This window comes from Drosophila mojavensis, unplaced genomic scaffold (genome assembly GCF_018153725.1).
Source record: "Drosophila mojavensis isolate 15081-1352.22 unplaced genomic scaffold, ASM1815372v1 contig_74, whole genome shotgun sequence".
Classification (NCBI taxonomy): Eukaryota; Metazoa; Arthropoda; class Insecta; order Diptera; family Drosophilidae; genus Drosophila; species Drosophila mojavensis.
The window spans coordinates 20,967,556-20,987,970 of record NW_025318899.1 but is presented as its reverse complement, the minus strand read 5'-3'; the positions used below and the strand labels follow the sequence as shown (position 1 = coordinate 20,987,970).

Genomic DNA, 20,415 nt, shown 5'->3' with positions numbered 1-20,415 from the left:
TTGAAGTAGAAGCGTAGGGAAAACGTCAGCTTTTAAATTAATTTGTGTGTGATGCTCAACTGCTTAAGATATACTATTCGATTAACTGAAGCTCAAATTCTAATCGCAATAAGAAGATATACAAACCCAGAATACTCCATGTGGTAACGTAAACTAAATTAAATATAAGAAATGTTTTTAAGAGATCTGAAATCAGGCGTCAAGATGTTGCAGAAGATGTGCTTAAGGCAGTTTTCGCGGATGGGAATCAAAAATCCATTCCTGGAATTGGAACCTATGTGGGAAATGTATGTGTGTAAGCAAATTGCTTTATTAAGTTTTACCAAAATAAACCGAAATATATATGATTAAACACGCACTGAGAGAAAGCTGCAAAGCTTGCAAATATAACAGTTTAATTCAAATTTACATTTTCATTCGATATCTATCGATATTTTTAAAGATCACACAAAGGCATCGATGTATATTTGAATGCAGACCTCGAGCTTTTCGTAAGCTTGGCAAAGCTTTCGTTTGGCCGCCGGCCAATGAGCATATATAAAAGCGGCGAACAGCTGTGTGGTGGTGCTCAGTGTTATTTTAACCATTTATATTTAAAGTAACCAGAAAGTATATATTAATTAATATATTTATACAATCCTTTAAAAAAAAATCAATCAAGCAGGAACCAATCGCAATGGCTAGCACAGTGCCGACCGTTAAGCTGAACAGTGGCCATAGTATTCCCATACTTGGTCTTGGAACCTGGAATGTAAGTTAAGTACAGTTATAGTTATAGTTCTAGCTTGCTTAAATATGAATACATATCCAACAATAGCAAGTTCCAACTGCCCACGACTTCCGCCATTTTTTTTTCTTTCTATTTTTTTTTTTTTGCGTGTTGGCAAATTTAGAAAGAGAAGGCAAAGAACTTGCATTTGATAATTAGCCGGGAGCGGCATTTGCCGGCTGCGATATACATACATATGTATTTATGTATATACATATGTTTGTGTGGGTGTGATGTGTGCGCGAATTACAAATGCGATAAGAGTCGATAATGAGACCTCCAGCTATGTTCTATTACTGACATCTATGTGAACTGAGTTATTTACACACTCTTACACCAAGGTGACCTCTTGTCTGATTAAATAACTAATGGAAAGTTTTCAAAAATGCGACATCACGATTTGATAAATTATGTTGTACAACTGAAGTGTACTTATAAATCAGTAGACGCCGGACGAAACCAAAACTGATAAATGTGCTTATCTACACATTTCATTAAGTCTCTCTTCAACGCTCTTAATATAAAGTTAATAACTATATGTTTTTGCTTAGAGGTCGAATAGTCAAAAAAGCCAGTTCAACATTTAATTGTACTTTTGATTTTGTATTAATATAAATAATGTTTTTTAAAATTGTAAAATTGAAATATATGCTGATAAGGCATAGACAGCCTAAGTTTCATTATCCCATAAAATTTATATATTGTAGACGTAATCTTAAAGATTAATTAGTAAATCCCCCCTAACCTTCTGCCCATTGGTCATACTTATGTGTCAAACTTTGTTTTGCTTTTAGAGTCCTCCTGGTCAAGTGGCTGAGGCGGTTAAGACGGCCATTGATGTTGGATATAGGCACATTGATTGCGCCTTTGTCTATCAAAATGAAGCTGAAGTCGGTGCTGGCATCGAGGCCAAGATCAAAGAAGGCGTGGTAAAGCGGTAAGTATGCCGTTATGTATGTATGCCGTATATTAATACTTTTCCTATCCCAATAATTCTTCCAGCGAGGATCTGTTCATTACAAGCAAGTTGTGGAACACCTTCCATCGTCCAGATGTGGTCAAAGCTGCTTGTCAGAATACTTTGAATCTGTTGAAGCTGAAATATCTGGATCTGTACTTGATCCACTGGCCCATGGGTTATAAGGAGGGCTCCGAACTGTTCCCAGTTGATGCAAATGGCAAAACTTTGTACTCGCCCGACGATTACGTTGACACCTGGAAGGCCATGGAGAAGCTGGTTGAGGAGGGTCTTGTTAAATCCATTGGCGTATCGAATTTCAATAAAAAGCAAATCGAACGAGTTTTGGCTGTTGCCAAAATTCCCCCAGCTACAAATCAGATCGAATGCCATCCCTATTTGACGCAGAAGAAACTTTCTGAATTCTGCAAACAGAATAACATTACCATTACCGCATACAGCCCACTGGGCAGCCCAAATCGCCCATGGGCCAAGGAAGGTGATCCGGTTATTCTAGAAGAGAAAAAGGTAAAATAGGTTTAGATAGCTCAACTAAAGGAACTAACTGAGCAACCTCTAAAATCTTCTAGATCAAGGAAATTGCTGCTGCCAAAAACAAGACACCCGGACAGATTTTGATACGCTATCAGATTCAACGGAATCACATTGTTATACCCAAGTCGGTAACTAAGGAGCGTATTGAATCCAATTTCAAAGTATTTGATTTCGAACTCACGCCCCAAGAGATCGAAATAATTGAAAGCTTCGAATGCAATGGACGTCTGGTACCGCTGCTTAAGTAAGTATTTCACATGTCCCATAAAAATGGCTTGATCGGATTATTAAGAGTTAAATATTAAGGTGCAGAAACAGGTCGTAAAGAGCGTTACGGTGGTATTGACAAAAACTTCTGCTTCTCTCTAAGTCAACTTTTAAAATCTTTTATTTCGGCATATGTTTCAACTATATTTGAGATTCACATTCAGATCTCAAAAGACTACGATCTACTACTAAGATCTATTGACCAGCTAAGTCTGAACTACTTTTTGTTTATTTTTATTTCTTTTTTTTTTCATTACACACCTCTATGTATAATATTTTAGATTATTTATTTATTGAAAACTTTGTTTAATTTGAATATTTGTCATTTGACTTGCTTATTTAGGGATGCTGGCGATCATGAACATTATCCATTTAGCGATGAATATTAAATCAAATCGCAGAGTTCTTTCAATCTATATAAATGAGAGGAATATCTGAAATATGAATAATCACATAATCAAATAGTTATGTAAATATTTCTGGCAAGAACTAACAACTGAGCAATTCGAGAGGCATATACGTATGTTTAAACCCTTTATTACGGCCTATTTGTTTGTGTTTACTTTCTCGTTTTTCTTTTATTTTAATATTTTGTTTACCAGGCTTTAAAGCGCTTTTGTTGAACTCCAATCCCATTTTGTATTACTTATTAGATTGGAATGCTATTAATTACACTACAGCAAATGAAATACATAGTAGATAATGTTTGTATATTAGAGTTTCCCTTACTAACAACATGTTTATTTTTTGCTTAGTTTGGCTAACAGTCTTAATTTTGTGTTTCTTTTCCTATATATTTCATAATTAATTGCCTTCTAATATGGAAAATTGTGCTTATTTTTACAGTCAACACGGTCATCCACACCATCCATTTGAGAAGGATGAATACTAATTCGGAATGAGATGTTTCATGTCACTCTTGGATATTTTTAAACCCTATATATATATATCTATGTATACATAAATTTAAAATGAATAAATGAATAAATGAATGAATGAATAAATTTAAAATGTCTTTGAGACACGCTCTTCATACTCGTGTTATTTGGTAATTGCAGCACATTTGACGTCTTGGCCAAAATACACATTTAATTTACGTACATCGTACACCCAAGAAAGTCTGACAGTCTATTTAATCTAAGCTCTAAGCAAATATTTTATACAGGTGTTTAATTCTTTTCTCTCTAAAGTATGAGCTTCAGTATTAACAAGTTATTTTTCGACATCGCTAGTGGAACAATAGAATTGCCAAATGTTTTGGCACAATGCGAAATTTGATTAACTGCAGAAAAGTAAATACCTAAATTATAGAAAAGACAACAAACTTCTATCTTCTGCTAAGGTATAAAAGCAGCTCTGCTGCCACAGAAGCCAACAGATGAAGTTGGGAGTTTGAGTTATTGGTAGACAATGCGTATATTTTGTATTGCCCTTTTGGGCGCCTGCGTGGCACTCGCATACGGTGCGCATATCCCAACGGAGACGGCAGTAAGCGCCGAAGCAGTGAAGCCACAGTCTGCAGCAGCTAACGTTCCGTGTTGTGAAAGTGTTCGACAAACTCTATTGGAGATTCGGAAAGATATTCGGTTATGGCTCTTGGATAGGTTATTCGGTAGATTGATTGTGGAAAACGATAAACGTGCAAACTGCTCAAATAATCAGATAACTTCGACAGGCGAAGAGTCTGTACAACAGAATACAATTCAATTTGACTCGATCATTAACGATATAAGAAGCACTATTCCGCATAATCATAGAACTGCGGAGCGGAGTGATGTGAAGTCGACCACCTCAGGCGATTCCATCGCAAAGGTGGTTTCCGAAGTCACTAATACCGGAAACACCCAGTCTAGATCATCTACGACTACGACCAACTCTAAGCAAACGAGCTCTTTAGTTGAATCCGCCGTGAAAGTGATTTCCGCAGAGACGAACACCGCAATCATCAAATCAGGACCTATTTCAACTACAACAACAACCACCTCTAAGAAAACACGCTCAATAGTCGATCCTGTCATGAAAGTGACTTCCAAAAAGCAGTCTGGATCCTCCGAGACAACTACCACAACTAATAACACTAAGAAAACTAACTCATCAGTTGAACCTGCAGTGAAAGTCGATTCCGGAAACAGCGAATCTAAATCCTTTGAGACGGAGACTACGACGACCACTACTAAGTCTGGCTCTTCAGCAAAGCCTGCCGTAAAAGTTGATTCCGGAAACAGCCAATCTGAGTCCTCTGAGACGAAGACTACGACGACCACTGTCACTAAGAAAACTGGCCCATCAGTTGAACCTGCCGTGAAAGTCGTTTCCGGAAACAGCCAATCTGGGTCCTCTGAGACGAAGACTACGACGACCACTACTAAGTCTGGCTCTTCAGCGAAGCCTGCCGTGAAAGAGACTTCTGGAAACAGCCAATCTGGGTCCTCTGAGACGAAGACTACGACGACCACTACTAAGTCTGGCTCTTCAGCGAAGCCTGCCGTGAAAGAGACTTCTGGAAACAGCCAATCTGGGTCCTCTGAGACGAAGACTACGACGACCACTACTAAGTCTGGCTCATCAGTTGAACCTGCCGTAAAAGTCGTTTCCGGAAACAGCCAATCTGGATCCTCTGAGACGAAGACTACGACGACCACTGTCACTAAGAAAACTAGCCCATCAGTTGAGCCTGCCGTGAAAGTTGTTTCCGGAAACAGCCAATCTGGGTCCTCTGAGACGAAGACTACGACGACCACTACTAAGTCTGGCTCATCAGTTGAACCTGCCGTAAAAGTCGTTTCCGGAAACAACCAGACTGGATCCTCGTCAACGACTACCACAACCACTGTCACTAAGAAAACTGGCCCATCAGTTGAACCTGCCGTGAAAGTCGTTTCCGGAAACAGCCAATCTGGGTCCTCTGAGACGAAGACTACGACGACCACTACTAAGTCTGGCTCATCAGTTGAACCTGCCGTAAAAGTCGTTTCCGGAAACAGCCAATCTGGATCCTCTGAGACGAAGACTACGACGACCACTGTCACTAAGAAAACTGGCCCATCAGTTGAACCTGCCGTGAAAGTCGTTTCCGGAAACAGCCAATCTGGGTCCTCTGAGACGAAGACTACGACGACCACTACTAAGTCTGGCTCATCAGCGAAGCCAGCCGTGAAACTCGTTACCGGAAACAGTCAGTCTGGGTCCTCTGAGACGAAGACTACGACAACCACTGTCACTAAGAAAACTGGCCCATCAGTTGAACCTGCCGTGAAAGTCGTTTCCGGAAACAGCCAATCCGGGTCCTCGGAGACGAAGACTACGACGACCACTACTAAGTCTGGCTCTTCAGCGAAGCCTGCCGTGAAAGAGACTTCTGAAAAAACCCAATCTGGATCCTCGTCAACGACTACCACAGCCACTGTCACTAAGAAAACTGGCTCATCAGTTGAACCTACCGTGAAAGTCGTTTCCGGAAACAGCCAATCTGGGTCCTCTGAGACGAAGACTACGACGACCACTACTAAGTCTGGCTCATCAGTTGAACCTGCCGTGAAAGTCGTTTCCGGAAACAGCCAATCTGGGTCCTCTGAGACGAAGACTACGACGACCACTACTAAGTCTGGCTCATCAGTTGAACCTGCCGTAAAAGTCGTTTCCGGAAACAACCAGACTGGATCCTCGTCAACGACTACCACAACCACTGTCACTAAGAAAACTGGCCCATCAGTTGAACCTGCCGTGAAAGTCGTTTCCGGAAACAGCCAATCTGGGTCCTCTGAGACGAAGACTACGACGACCACTACTAAGTCTGGCTCATCAGTTGAACCTGCCGTGAAAGTCGTTTCCGGAAACAGCCAATCCGGGTCCTCGGAGACGAAGACTACGACGACCACTGTCACTAAGAAAACTGGCCCATCAGTTGCACCTACCGTGAAAGTCGTTTCCGGAAACAGCCAATCTGGATCCTCCGAGACGAAGACTACGACGACCACTACTAAGTCTGGCTCTTCAGCGAAGCCTGCCGTGAAAGAGACTTCTGGAAACAGCCAATCTGGGTCCTCTGAGACGAAGACTACGACGACCACTACTAAGTCTGACTCTTCAGCGAAACCTGCCGTGAAAGTCGTTACCGGAAACAGTAAGTCTGTGTCCTCTGAGACGAAGACTACGACGACCACTGTCTTTAAGAAAACTGGCCCATCAGTTGAACCTACCGTGAAAGTCGTTTCCGGAAACAGCCAATCTGGATCCTCTGAGACGAAGACTACGACGACCACTACTAAGTCTGGCTCTTCAGCGAAGCCTGCCGTGAAAGAGACTTCTGGAAACAGCCAATCTGGGTCCTCTGAGACGAAGACTACGACGACCACTACTAAGTCTGGCTCATCAGCGAAGCCTGCCGTGAAAGAGACTTCTGGAAAAACCCAATCTGGATCCTCGACAACGACAACCACCACCACTGTCACTAAGAAAACTGGCCCATCAGTTGAACCTGCCGTGAAAGTCGTTTCCGGAAACAGCCAATCTGGGTTCTCTGAGACGAAGACTACGACGACCACTACTAAGTCTGGCTCATCAGCGAAGCCTGCCGTGAAAGAGAATTCTGGAAACAGCCAATCTGGATCCTCTGAGACGAAGACTACGACGACCACTACTAAGTCTGGCTCTTCAGCGAAGCCTGCCGTGAAAAAGACTTCTGGAAACAGCCAATCTGGATTCTCAGAGACCAAAACCACCACTACTACTACTAAGTCTGGCTCATCAGCGAAGCCTGCCGTAAATGTCGTTTCCGGAAACAGCCAATCTGGATCCTCTGAGACGAAGACTACGACGACCACTACTAAGTCTGGCTCTTCAGCGAAGCCTGCCGTGAAAGAGACTTCTGGAAACAGCCAATCTGGGTCCTCTGAGACGAAGACTACGACGACCACTACTAAGTCTGACTCTTCAGCGAAACCTGCCGTGAAAGTCGTTACCGGAAACAGTCAGTCTGTGTCCTCTGAGACGAAGACTACGACGACCACTGTCTTTAAGAAAACTGGCCCATCAGTTGAACCTACCGTGAAAGTCGTTTCCGGAAACAGCCAATCTGGATCCTCTGAGACGAAGACTACGACGACCACTACTAAGTCTGGCTCTTCAGCGAAGCCTGCCGTGAAAGAGACTTCTGGAAACAGCCAATCTGGGTCCTCTGAGACGAAGACTACGACGACCACTACTAAGTCTGGCTCATCAGCGAAGCCTGCCGTGAAAGAGACTTCTGGAAAAACCCAATCTGGATCCTCGACAACGACAACCACCACCACTGTCACTAAGAAAACTGGCCCATCAGTTGAACCTGCCGTGAAAGTCGTTTCCGGAAACAGCCAATCTGGGTTCTCTGAGACGAAGACTACGACGACCACTACTAAGTCTGGCTCATCAGCGAAGCCTGCCGTGAAAGAGACTTCTGGAAAAACCCAATCTGGATCCTCGACAACGACAACCACCACCACTGTCACTAAGAAAACTGGCCCATCAGTTGAACCTGCCGTGAAAGTCGTTTCCGGAAACAGCCAATCTGGGTTCTCTGAGACGAAGACTACGACGACCACTACTAAGTCTGGCTCTTCAGCGAAGCCTGCCGTGAAAGAGACTTCTGGAAACAGCCAATCTGGATCCTCGACAACGACTACCACAACCACTGCCACTAAGAAAACTGGCTCATCAGTTGAACCTACCGTGAAAGTCGTTTCCGGAAACAGCCAATCTGGGTTCTCTGAGACGAAGACTACGACGACCACTACTAAGTCTGGCTCATCAGCGAAGCCTGCCGTAAATGTCGTTTCCGGAAACAGCCAATCTGGATCCTCTGAGACGAAGACTACGACGACCACTACTAAGTCTGGCTCATCAGCGAAGCCAGCCGTGAATGTCGTTTCCGGAAACAGCCAATCTGGATCCTCTGAGACGAAGACTACGACGACCACTACTAAGTCTGGCTCATCAGCGAAGCCTGCCGTAAAAGAGACTTCTGGAAACAGCCAATCTGGATCCTCGACAACGACTACCACAACCACTGCCACTAAGAAAACTGGCTCATCAGTTGAACCTACCGTGAAAGTCGTTTCCGGAAACAGCCAATCTGGGTTCTCTGAGACGAAGACTACGACGACCACTACTAAGTCTGGCTCATCAGCGAAGCCTGCCGTGAAAGAGAATTCTGGAAACAGCCAATCTGGATCCTCTGAGACGAAGACTACGACGACCACTACTAAGTCTGGCTCTTCAGCGAAGCCTGCCGTGAAAAAGACTTCTGGAAACAGCCAATCTGGATTCTCAGAGACCAAAACCACCACTACTACTACTAAGTCTGGCTCATCAGCGAAGCCTGCCGTAAATGTCGTTTCCGGAAACAGCCAATCTGGATCCTCTGAGACGAAGACTACGACGACCACTACTAAGTCTGGCTCATCAGCGAAGGCTGCCGTGAAAGAGAATTCTGGAAACAGCCAATCTGGATCCTCTGAGACGAAGACTACGACGACCACTACTAAGTCTGGCTCATCAGCGAAGGCTGCCGTGAAAGAGAATTCTGGAAACAGCCAATCTGGATCCTCTGAGACGAAGACTACGACGACCACTACTAAGTCTGGCTCTTCAGCGAAGCCTGCCGTGAAAAAGACTTCTGGAAACAGCCAATCTGGATTCTCAGAGACCAAAACCACCACTACTACTACTAAGTCTGGCTCATCAGCGAAGCCTGCCGTAAATGTCGTTTCCGGAAACAGCCAATCTGGATCCTCTGAGACGAAGACTACGACGACCACTACTAAGTCTGGCTCATCAGCGAAGGCTGCCGTGAAAGAGAATTCTGGAAACAGCCAATCTGGATCCTCTGAGACGAAGACTACGACGACCACTACTAAGTCTGACTCTTCAGCGAAGCCTGCCGTGAAAGTCGCTACCGGAAACAGTCAGCCTGGGTCCTCTGAGACGAAGACTACGACGACCACTACTAAGTCTGACTCTTCAGCGAAGCCTGCCGTGAAAGTCGCTACCGGAAACAGTCAGCCTGGGTCCTCTGAGACGAAGACTACGACGACCACTACTAAGTCTGGCTCTTCAGCGAAGCCTGCCGTAAATGTCGTTTCCGGAAACAGCCAATCTGGATCCTCTGAGACGAAGACTACGACGACCACTACTAAGTCTGGCTCATCAGCGAAGCCTGCCGTGAAAGAGAATTCTGGAAACAGCCAATCTGGATCCTCTGAGACGAAGACTACGACGACCACTACTAAGTCTGGCTCTTCAGCGAAGCCTGCCGTGAAAGAGACTTCTGGAAACAGCCAATCTGGATTCTCAGAGACCAAAACCACCACTACTACTACTAAGTCTGGCTCATCAGCGAAGCCTGCCGCAAATGTCGTTTCCGGAAACAGCCAATCTGGATCCTCTGAGACGAAGACTACGACGACCACTACTAAGTCTGACTCTTCAACGAAGCCTGCCGTGAAAGTCGCTACCGGAAACAGTCAGTCTGGGTCCTCTGAGACGAAGACTACGACGACCACTACTAAGTCTGGCTCATCAGCGAAGCCTGCCGTGAAAGAGACTTCTGGAAACAGCCAATCTGGATTCTCTGAGACAAAAACCACCACTACTACTACTAAGTCTGGCTCTTCAGCGAAGCCTGCCGTAAATGTCGTTACCGGAAACAGTCAGTCTGGGTCCTCTGAGACGAAGACTACGACGACCACTGTCACTAAGAAAACTGGCCCATCAGTTGAACCTGCCGTGAAAGTCGTTTCCGGAAACAGCCAATCTGGATCCTCTGAGACGAAGACTACGACGACCACTACTAAGTCTGGCTCTTCAGCGAAGCCTGCCGTGAAAGAGACTTCTGGAAACAGCCAATCTGGATCCTCGACAACGACTACCACAACCACTGTCACTAAGAAAACTGGCCCATCAGTTGAACCTGCCGTGAAAGTCGTTTCCGGAAACAGCCAATCTGGATCCTCTGAGACGAAGACTACGACGACCACTGTCACTAAGAAAACTGGCCCATCAGTTGAACCTGCCGTGAAAGTCGTTTCCGGAAACAGTCAGTCTGGGTCCTCTGAGACGAAGACTACGACGACCACTACTAAGTCTGGCTCTTCAGCGAAGGCTGCCGTGAAAGAGACTTCTGGAAGCAGCCAATCTGGGTCCTCTGAGACGAAGACTACGACGACCACTACTAAGTCTAACTCTTCAGCGAAACCTGCCGTGAAAGAGACTTCTGGAAACAGCCAATCTGGATCATCGACAACGACTACCACAACCACTGTCACTAAGAAAACTGGCCCATCAGTTGAACCTGCCGTGAAAGTCGTTTCCGGAAACAGTCAGTCTGGGTCCTCTGAGACGAAGACTACGACGACCACTACTAAGTCTGGCTCTTCAGCGAAGGCTGCCGTGAAAGAGACTTCTGGAAGCAGCCAATCTGGGTCCTCTGAGACGAAGACTACGACGACCACTACTAAGTCTGACTCTTCAGCGAAACCTGCCGTGAAAGTCGTTACCGGAAACAGTCAGTCTGGGTCCTCTGAGACGAAGACTACGACGACCACTGTCACTAAGAAAACTGGCCCATCAGTTGAACCTGCCGTGAAAGTCGTTTCCGGAAACAGCCAATCTGGATTCTCGGAGACGAAGACTACGACGACCACTGTCACTAAGAAAACTGGCCCATCAGTTGTGCCTGCCGTGAAAGTCGTTTCCGGAAACAGTCAATCTGGGTCCTCTGAGACGAAGACTACGACGACCACTACTAAGTCTGGCTCTTCACCGAAGCCTGCCGTGAAAGAGACTTCTGGAAACAGCCAATCTGGATCCTCTGAGACGAAGACTACGACGACCACTACTAAGTCTGGCTCTTCAGCGAAGGCTGCCGTGAAAGAGACTTCTGGAAACAGCCAATCTGGATCCTCTGAGACGAAGACTACGACGACCACTACTAAGTCTGACTCTTCAGCGAAGCCTGCCGTGAAAGTCGATACCGGAAACAGTCAGTCTGGGTCCTCTGAGACGAAGACTACGACGACCACTGTCACTAAGAAAACTGGCCCATCAGTTGAACCTGCCGTGAAAGTCGTTTCCGGAAACAGCCAATCTGGATCCTCGGAGACGAAGACTACGACGACCACTGTCACTAAGAAAACTGGCCCATCAGTTGAGCCTGCCGTGAAAGTCGTTTCCGGAAACAGTCAATCTGGGTCCTCTGAGACGAAGACTACGACGACCACTACTAAGTCTGGCTCTTCACCGAAGCCTGCCGTGAAAGAGGCTTCTGGAAACAGCCAATCTGGATCCTCTGAGACGAAGACTACGACGACCACTACTAAGTCTGGCTCTTCAGCGAAGGCTGCCGTGAAAGAGACTTCTGGAAACAGCCAATCTGGATCCTCTCAGACGAAGACTACGACGACCACTACTAAGTCTGGCTCTTCAGCGAAGCCTGCCGTGAAAGTCGTTACCGGAAACAGTCAGTCTGGGTCCTCTGAGACGAAGACTACGACGACCACTGTCACTAAGAAAACTGGCCCATCAGTTGAACCTGCCGTGAAAGTCGTTTCCGGAAACAGTCAGTCTGGGTCCTCTGAGACGAAGACTACGACGACCACTGTCACTAAGAAAACTGGCCCATCAGTTGAACCTGCCGTGAAAGTCGTTTCCGGAAACAGCCAATCTGGATCCTCGGAGACGAAGACTACGACGACCACTGTCACTAAGAAAACTGGCCCATCAGTTGAGCCTGCCGTGAAAGTCGTTTCCGGAAACAGTCAATCTGGGTCCTCTGAGACGAAGACTACGACGACCACTACTAAGTCTGGCTCTTCACCGAAGCCTGCCGTGAAAGAGGCTTCTGGAAACAGCCAATCTGGATCCTCTGAGACGAAGACTACGACGACCACTACTAAGTCTGGCTCTTCAGCGAAGGCTGCCGTGAAAGAGACTTCTGGAAACAGCCAATCTGGATCCTCTGAGACGAAGACTACGACGACCACTACTAAGTCTGGCTCTTCAGCGAAGCCTGCCGTGAAAGTCGTTACCGGAAACAGTCAGTCTGGGTCCTCTGAGACGAAGACTACGACGACCACTGTCACTAAGAAAACTGGCCCATCAGTTGAACCTGCCGTGAAAGTCGTTTCCGGAAACAGCCAATCTGGATCCTCGGAGACGAAGACTACGACGACCACTGTCACTAAGAAAACTGGCCCATCAGTTGAGCCTGCCGTGAAAGTCGCTACCGGAAACAGTCAGTCTGGGTCCTCTGAGACGAAGACTACGACGACCACTACTAAGTCTGGCTCTTCAGCGAAGGCTGCCGTGAAAGAGACTTCTGGAAACAGCCAATCTGGATCCTCTGAGACGAAGACTACCACGACCACTACTAAGTCTGGCTCTTCTGCGAAGCCTGCCGTGAAAGTGATATCTGGAAACAGCCAATCTGGATCCTCTTCAACAACAACTACTACGACTACTAAAAAAACTGTCACATTAGTTGATCCCGTCGTGAAAGTAATTTTAGGAGAGACTACCTCCGGAAACATTAAGTCTGGCTCCCTTTCAACGTCGAAAACAACAACAACTAAGAAAACTACCGCATCAGTCGAGCCCGTTGTAACGGTAATTTCCAGAGACACCAATATCGAAAATAGTCAATCTGGATCTACTACAAAAGTTAATGATGACGCCCGAAGTAAGACAGATGTGTTTGGGTCTAGTTTAATAGATACCCAGCCTGTTTTGCCAGGACTTATTGGTAAAGTTATTGAAAGGGGTCAAAGATCCGTTGAATCAGGAAGAGCTCATATTAAAGCTGGAAAGTTCGCGGTTCGAGGTGGCGCACGTTACGGTATAGGACAATATCCCTACTGGTGGGGAACACAGGATCAATGGATAGGAGCCAGACCGGCATGGGGTTATTATGGAAATGGATGGGGCGCCAATGTTTGGAATGGTCAATATGTTAACTAATATTTTTGGTCCTTTTTAAATCAAATGTTGACAGCTCTGTTATTCTAAACTTATCAAATATATATACATATGTGCAAATCAATATAATAACGCTCTTTTTAATTAAAGGCAATTTAGTAAAAATGCTCGATATATATTTTTTTTAAAAACACGCTATGTTAAATCAATAAATTTAAATAATGTGCAAATTTAACGGAGACAATATTAGCTCAACTGTTATTTGGATTTTATATTCTGTTAATTATTATTAGAAGAAAAATATACGGAAGCACATTTGTTTAAATATTTGTTTATAAATATAGTCAGTACAATGAAATTCTCAGTTTAAATTTATTTCTTAAATTAAATACATCTCAGAATATTGTTTGCCTTAGGTTAATGTTCTTTGCCCAACGTTAAATTGTTAGCATAGAAATAAAGCATTAATTTGAATTGAGTAAAATAAGTATTAAAGTGTTTTTTTTTTTTTTTTTTTATAATTTAAATACTGACTATTAGCTTTTTTATGATCAACAGAACGTTGTAATTAATTATAGCTAAAAATGTACCAGAATAAGGCTAGTATGGCAACACTGGCGGTCAGTATGATATTCATCAGATGTTCGTCGTATGTCGTGACAAGCTGACTTATTAAAAATGCCTAAAAAACACCAAAGAAGCAAGAAGAAGCACAACGTGCGCATCTGACAAGTTCGTAGTTGGTGTAAATAAAAAATCGAACAGACTATCCTGGCTTTTACGTTTCTAACAACAAAACAAAACAACCAAAAAAAAAAAAGAATAATAATTTGTGCAAATAGTTTTATAAACTATGAAATTGGTGGTCTTCCCTGGAGTGCAGCGTATGTAATTATACAACTGGGCGAAGCGACGTATTTTATTAATCGTCTCTGCAACAGTGCAAGAGACAAAGGCGATTGCGAGCAAACACTACACATACGCACTTACATACACACACAATCAAATGAAAATCACAAAATTTTCACCATTTACTCTGGCTATGTATATGATTTCATAGTTGTGCGTCTAAATATAAAAGTAAATCAACTTTTTTGAGAGCAGCAGTCACATCCATAACAACAATAACAAAAATAAATAATATAAACAAAAAAAAAGTAGAGAATTAAACAAGTGCGTGCATCAGAAGCAAGGGAATCCTTTGCCACACGGACAAAGAACTTGCTGTGAAAGTGTTGCCCCATACATAGATATTCATATATATGTATAAATATATATGTTTATATAAATACAAATATATATGTCTGTATTATATATAGACGGAGAAGAAAATCGAATTCTGAGCTGGCCAAACAGCTAAACCAAATTTGCCATTCACACATGTGTTAAGCTTTCACATTCGACGACTTTGTTTGGAGCAGCTCGTTAAAGTATTGCGTGGTAGTTCACAGACAATAGCCCCAGCCGCTGCCGCAGTAGCAGCTAAAGCCAAAGCATGACCATCAAGCCAGTCAGTGCGCCGAGTGGCAAGCGCGTTGTCGATGGGGATGCCACCGAGACTCACGTCTCTGGGCAGGTAGTGGTCGTCGAACAATCGGTTGTCAATCAATCGCATCGCAATGTTGTCATCGATGGGCATGGCCAGGTATGTGTGTGTTGTATTGTTACCTATAACCATATTATTTAACATTTGAATTTATTAATGCCCGCAGAGTCCACAACGACGCGGCGAAGTCTACGACGAACTGACACGCACACACCGCTGCAGTCCACACAAAAGGTAAGTCTTGATGGGGTTAATATTCACGGACTCGTTTCTTTGAGCATATCTCTTGATCTAAGATATACGATATAGAAGAAAATAGGAGACAACATATATAGGTTGAAATATTAAAATCAATAATTTAATACAATACAAAATCACCTTCAATTACTTTTTCCTGAAATTGCTCTTTATTTAAGTTATATATATATATTTAACTTTATAGCTATTGCATAAATTAGGATGGTAAGAAGGAACTTTTTATACACTGATTTATTGAAATTTGTAAAGCCAAATCTTGTATATATTTAATGAAGACTCTATTTAATGCAGCGAACCAAATTCATCATTTAAATTAAATCATTTTGTATGTTTGGCTATATCATTCTCAATGTGATGTATTATTCAACCTTATTTAATCCCTATCCATCTCTTTTGCATTACAGTTCCCGCTCGAAGCGTCGCGAACACCATGAAGGCCATGCACACCATCACAAACGTGATCGTTTGGACCGTGAGAAGCTGAATCTAAATCATGGGACTGTAGTTGGTGGCGGAGTTGCAGGCGTCAGCAGCAAATGCAGCAGTCCACATTCAGTAGTCGGAGCTGCCGTGGCTGCCGGAACGGTCAACAGCAGCAATGCCACAGCTGTGGGTCGCAAATCACCAGAGCATCTGGGCTTGGGCTGTGCCAATGTGCCGAACGCACAAACTCAGATTTCACCGGCTGCTGCTGCAGCTAATATGCTGAAGGCCGTCGAAGATACATTCTCCGGTTACAATAGCGGCGACGAGCACTTGCAGCCGAAGGAGCGCACTATTTCGGTAGAAGAGTGGAAACGGCGCGACGAAGAGTTTGCCAAATGCATGGAGAAGCGCGGCTACGAACTGAGGGCAGTGGAAGAAGACGGGGCCTGCCTGTTTCGCTCCATCTCTCTGCAGATTTACGGAGATGAGGGAATGCACGATGTCATACGGCAGCACACAATGGACTATATAGTAATATATTTAAATATTCTAAACACGAAGTCTTTTATCTTAATATTTCGTCTGTATTTTTGTTTATAGCATGAGAATCGCGAATACTTTGGCCAGTTTGTCACCGAGGACATCAATGGGTATATTCAACGCAAGCGCGCCCGCGATGCACACGGCAATCACATCGAGATTCAGGCCATATCAGAGATCTACAGTCGCACCGTCGAAGTCTTCTGTTATCAGTCGAGTGAGTAAACAAATCACGTGTTCTCATTTCTAAATTATCAGCAATGATTTTCCCATAAATTGCGCAGTCGGCGTCGCAGTTGAGCGCATGAACTAAAACGTGTTAATTATTTTAAGGGGGTGAATATCATACCAGGTGTTATACAGAATGTTATTAGATACGCTGACCCAATCATATACCCCTATGGTTAGCATTTTAGACTGCTTTAAGGATGTTATCCATGCTTTAGGCCTTTGTCGCCAAGACTGTGGATGGGGGATGGGGATGGGGGTATTTAACATGGTTACTTATAAATGAGAACACAATAGCTATGACCTGAGTACAAGCAGCTTATTAATATTAGTCTAATATACGATTATTATATTATCGCCATCATGTTTCAACCATCTCTAATTCATAGTACTAATAATCTCCTAATTCTAACGCACTTTTCGATGATTGCAGCCCCCATTAACATCTTCAATTCAGAGCAATCACAAGCTGGCTATCCGCCGTTGCGTTTGTCCTATCAACGAGGCTCCCACTACAATGCTATACTGGATCCGTATAATGCCACCGTGGGCGTCGGCTTGGGCTTGGCTGGTTACAAGCCTGAGTTTCAGACCAAGGAGGCAGTGCGCCTAAGCGAGCAGCTGGAAATTGAACAGGTCAGTGTCCACTGCGTCTATGAATAATTAAGTTCCCATAATATTTGTATTCTGCTTGCATAGACAATGTTTGAGGACAAGCTGAAGACAACAGACTGGGAAGCCACCAACGAGGCCATCGAGGAGCAAATCGCTCGTGAGTCTTATTTGCAATGGTGCCGTGATAATATGCAGCGTTCGCGCAGCAACAATACAGCCGCCGGCTCGGCAACATCTTCAACTGTGACTTCGGCCGAGGCACTCACCGACTCAGACGCCTCGCCCTCCAAGTACTCGAGTGATGGCGGTGGCAGCGGCGGTGGCGGTGGCAGTAGTAACAACAACAGCAACACAGCAGCCCCAATTACCAGCTCCAGCATCGGCGATGGCCCGGCCACCGTTTATACACTCTCGCCTAAAACACTTGGTCAGTACGCACACAAGCTGCCGCCCGAGGTAAATGAGCTGGGCGGCTACGAGAGTGACGCAACTGATATGAGCAGCACCAGCTCCGTGGGTCACTGTGGCGGCAATGCCTCGCCCAACACAGCCGTATCGCAGCGCTCCAATAAACTGTCCAAAACTCCGCGTCGCAGCAACAACCTGCGCAACAGCAAGAAACGCCGCCATGAAGTGCGCGAGCCTGGCAATAGGTAAGAGACAATTACCACCACATCTCTCCCTCAACTGCTCTCACATTGATATATTCGTGTAGCTTGGAAACACATGTACATGAAACGCCACAGCGTAAGAGTCCGAAACGTGATGCTGCTCCAGCAGTGGCTAGGGAACGCACTCCGGAAGCAGAGCAACAGCCATGCACCTCCAAGCAGTCGTCGCAGTCACCGCCCAAACTCGTGGAAACCAAGTCGCCGCCCAAGCAGAGCTACTCGAGCTTTTATCAGGAGCTGCTAGAGGCCTCCTATGCCAACGACGGTCGGTCAAGCGATTGCTAACTGTAATTTATAGCAATTACTTACTTTCGACTCCTTGCAGGCATCAATGAGAACGAGATGCTGCAGCAAGCCATCCAAATGTCTACGCGCGATTATATGGATGACCAGAAGCGTAAATATTTGTGTGGCCCATAGGTCTGCTCCTGGCTAGGCGAAAGTGTTCCCCGTCGCTCTATTGTACAGTGATTACATTTCTCTTTACGCAACGAAATCGAAACACAACAAATCAACCAAAAATAGGCATCCACTCACACACGCACACACACTCGCATGCACACACACACTCGTATACAACAAAAGAAACAATGTGACGTTTTTGTAAGACTCGACTTGTAGTAAAAATTGATGAGTGAGGAAGTGTCTTATGGACTTGACTGTCCTGGACGCTCTGGAGCTATTGGCACCTACACATACACACCCACACAAACCCACAGGCATACACACCTAAGCGCACACACATGCAAATGTCTCATATATATATATAAATGAAAACGTTTTTGAAATAAGAAATTGTTCTCGCAGATTAAATTAGTTCAAGCAGCATATTTTTACAAAGGCTTGACTGAATGAATCTGCCAATCTCTGCGATGTAGTTATTATCCGTTAACGTCCCTGGCGCTTAAACCGCCCACACCGCCCCACTCCCGGCCCCTTGAAACGCCAACTTCCTTAATTGCCTACATATTTAATGAACCTAACGTATATTTTGTAATATCTTAATTTAAGCTGTACGCAGGCAATGATCGATCATATACAGTATATATATATATACATATAGAAAGAACAGCACGTAAATATGATAAAAGCATATACATACACAAATCGCATACAACTACATGAATAATTATAATTACATCATAATTATACTGATTACTTGATTGAATATAATAAATGGTGCATAATAAATATAGTTTACCGAAATTAATTAATTACAAGTAAGCAAACAAATGTTGACAATTATTATTAAATGATGATCTAGATTAAAACGAATAACTCGATATAATTTTTGATCCATATTAATTGAAAAACAAAAAATAATCAAAACACGCACTTAAGGTCTGATTACCATTTACTTAATTAGGGCATACAACAGCTGTATTACGAAGTTGGACCTATACGTATATATATATACAATATAATAAGAATATCCAAAAAGTCTATTCGAATTTCATTTCTCCCTCCGCTAGAACATCAGCCAGCCGATGCAAAAGAGGCCGAGAAATAAAAACAGCGCCTGTTCGTCGTTCAAATTCAGAACGGATGCCATAGTCTCAATTGGGAAGCTGCCGTAGCCGAGGGACGTTTGAAAGCCCAGTAGAAAGCCAAAATAGAGGGAACCCCTCGGTGCACTCGGCTCTTGACGCAGCGGCGGAGGTCGCGGTGCCATCACATCGTTGACGTCCTGTACCGCACTGTTGCGACCATAGAGCGGTATGATTTTCGTGATATCCAACTTGGCTCGACACACCGGACAGCATCGACGCAGGTCGCAGGGCGTCAGCATCCACAGATGCAGGCAGGACCAACAGAAGAGATGGCCACACACACAGATCACCGCATTCTTGGCCGTGCCCAGACAGATGTTGCAATCAAATCGGGAGACATTGTCGATAGTTTTGGTTTCCTTTTCGGTTTCCATGAATTTTACCTTTAATTTTGGAAAAAAGTTGATAAAAATTCCGAGAACTTGATGAGAATTTATTGTTATACATTAAAAAATAGCTTCCTTTTAATATTCTCTTTCGATGCCATCTATTAGTAATACGAATACGATAAAACGTTTCAGTTTTCATAATTTTCGTATGTTTGACAACTTTCACAGAGGCATCTTGAGATTTCAAATCAACAAAATTAATTTACATACTATTTGTAAACATATGAATTTATAAATAAAAATTAAATGAGAAACTAATTTGATTGTATTTACAAATTTTTTAATCAGTGTTATCAAAAGTCATAGTACATTCACATAGATCTAGATCTAGTTCGTTCTTAGACCTAAATTGCGCTTGGTTCTATTATTAGGAGTACATAAATAGTTTGCTGCATTTAAATGCAACATATTTCAATATATATTTATGTATGTACATATTCACTTTATACAAAAATACATTTCACTAAAATACGCGATTCGCATATAAAATTATAATATCTTTGTCTTAAATTACGAGCCGATGGATCTTTACAATCGGCGCAGCTGGGACCCAAACTTGAAGAACTCGAATGGGAAAAGAATGCTGGAACATCAACGAAAGCTTGGAACTTGTTGATCAAGACATACTTAAATGGAACACAATAAATAGATGACATTGTATATCATTAAGGAACATAATCTTCAGCATATTTAACA

At 43.8% G+C, this 20,415-nt stretch overlaps 4 protein-coding genes across 7 annotated transcripts; 3 read left to right on the top strand and 1 right to left on the bottom strand.

The window, feature by feature from the left end:
• The first annotated feature begins 61 nt into the window (after positions 1-61).
• LOC6583161 (aldo-keto reductase family 1 member B1) lies at positions 62-3,553 on the top strand. 4 transcript variants are annotated; one of them, XR_004364261.2, is made up of 8 exons: positions 62-143; positions 197-287; positions 665-751; positions 1,564-1,706; positions 1,772-2,255; positions 2,318-2,526; positions 2,893-3,013; positions 3,396-3,553. XR_004364261.2 is itself a non-coding variant. In XM_002008803.4 (7 exons), the coding sequence occupies exons 1-7, from the start codon at positions 139-141 to the stop codon at positions 3,439-3,441; spliced, it is 1,065 nt and encodes a 354-aa protein (XP_002008839.3). In that variant the 5' UTR covers positions 64-138; the 3' UTR covers positions 3,442-3,553. The 4 variants fall into 4 exon arrangements, 2 of the variants coding, with proteins under 2 accessions (XP_002008839.3, XP_032586775.1); XR_001449170.3 differs by having other exon boundaries at positions 2,893-3,069; XM_002008803.4 differs by lacking the exon at positions 2,893-3,013 and having other exon boundaries at positions 64-143.
• Positions 3,554-3,918: 365 nt separating this feature from the next.
• Positions 3,919-13,620, top strand: LOC26527565 (serine-rich adhesin for platelets). Its single transcript, XM_044010319.1, has one exon. The coding sequence runs from the start codon at positions 3,960-3,962 to the stop codon at positions 13,536-13,538; it is 9,579 nt and encodes a 3,192-aa protein (XP_043866254.1). The 5' UTR covers positions 3,919-3,959; the 3' UTR covers positions 13,539-13,620.
• A 568-nt stretch (positions 13,621-14,188) lies between these two features.
• LOC6583160 lies at positions 14,189-18,975 on the top strand. The gene is made up of 8 exons (XM_002008802.4): positions 14,189-15,141; positions 15,209-15,276; positions 15,705-16,257; positions 16,327-16,483; positions 16,928-17,130; positions 17,194-17,762; positions 17,825-18,045; positions 18,106-18,975. Exons 1-8 carry the CDS (start codon positions 14,992-14,994, stop codon positions 18,198-18,200), a joined length of 2,016 nt encoding a protein of 671 aa, XP_002008838.1. The 5' UTR covers positions 14,189-14,991; the 3' UTR covers positions 18,201-18,975.
• A 141-nt stretch (positions 18,976-19,116) lies between these two features.
• On the bottom strand, positions 19,117-19,918 carry LOC6583159 (E3 ubiquitin-protein ligase RNF185). Its single transcript, XM_002008801.4, has 2 exons — positions 19,776-19,918; positions 19,117-19,713 (listed from the first exon to the last, which is right to left on the bottom strand). The coding sequence occupies exons 1-2, from the start codon at positions 19,815-19,817 to the stop codon at positions 19,249-19,251; spliced, it is 507 nt and encodes a 168-aa protein (XP_002008837.2). The 5' UTR covers positions 19,818-19,918; the 3' UTR covers positions 19,117-19,248.
• Between the last annotated feature and the right edge of the window lie 497 nt (positions 19,919-20,415).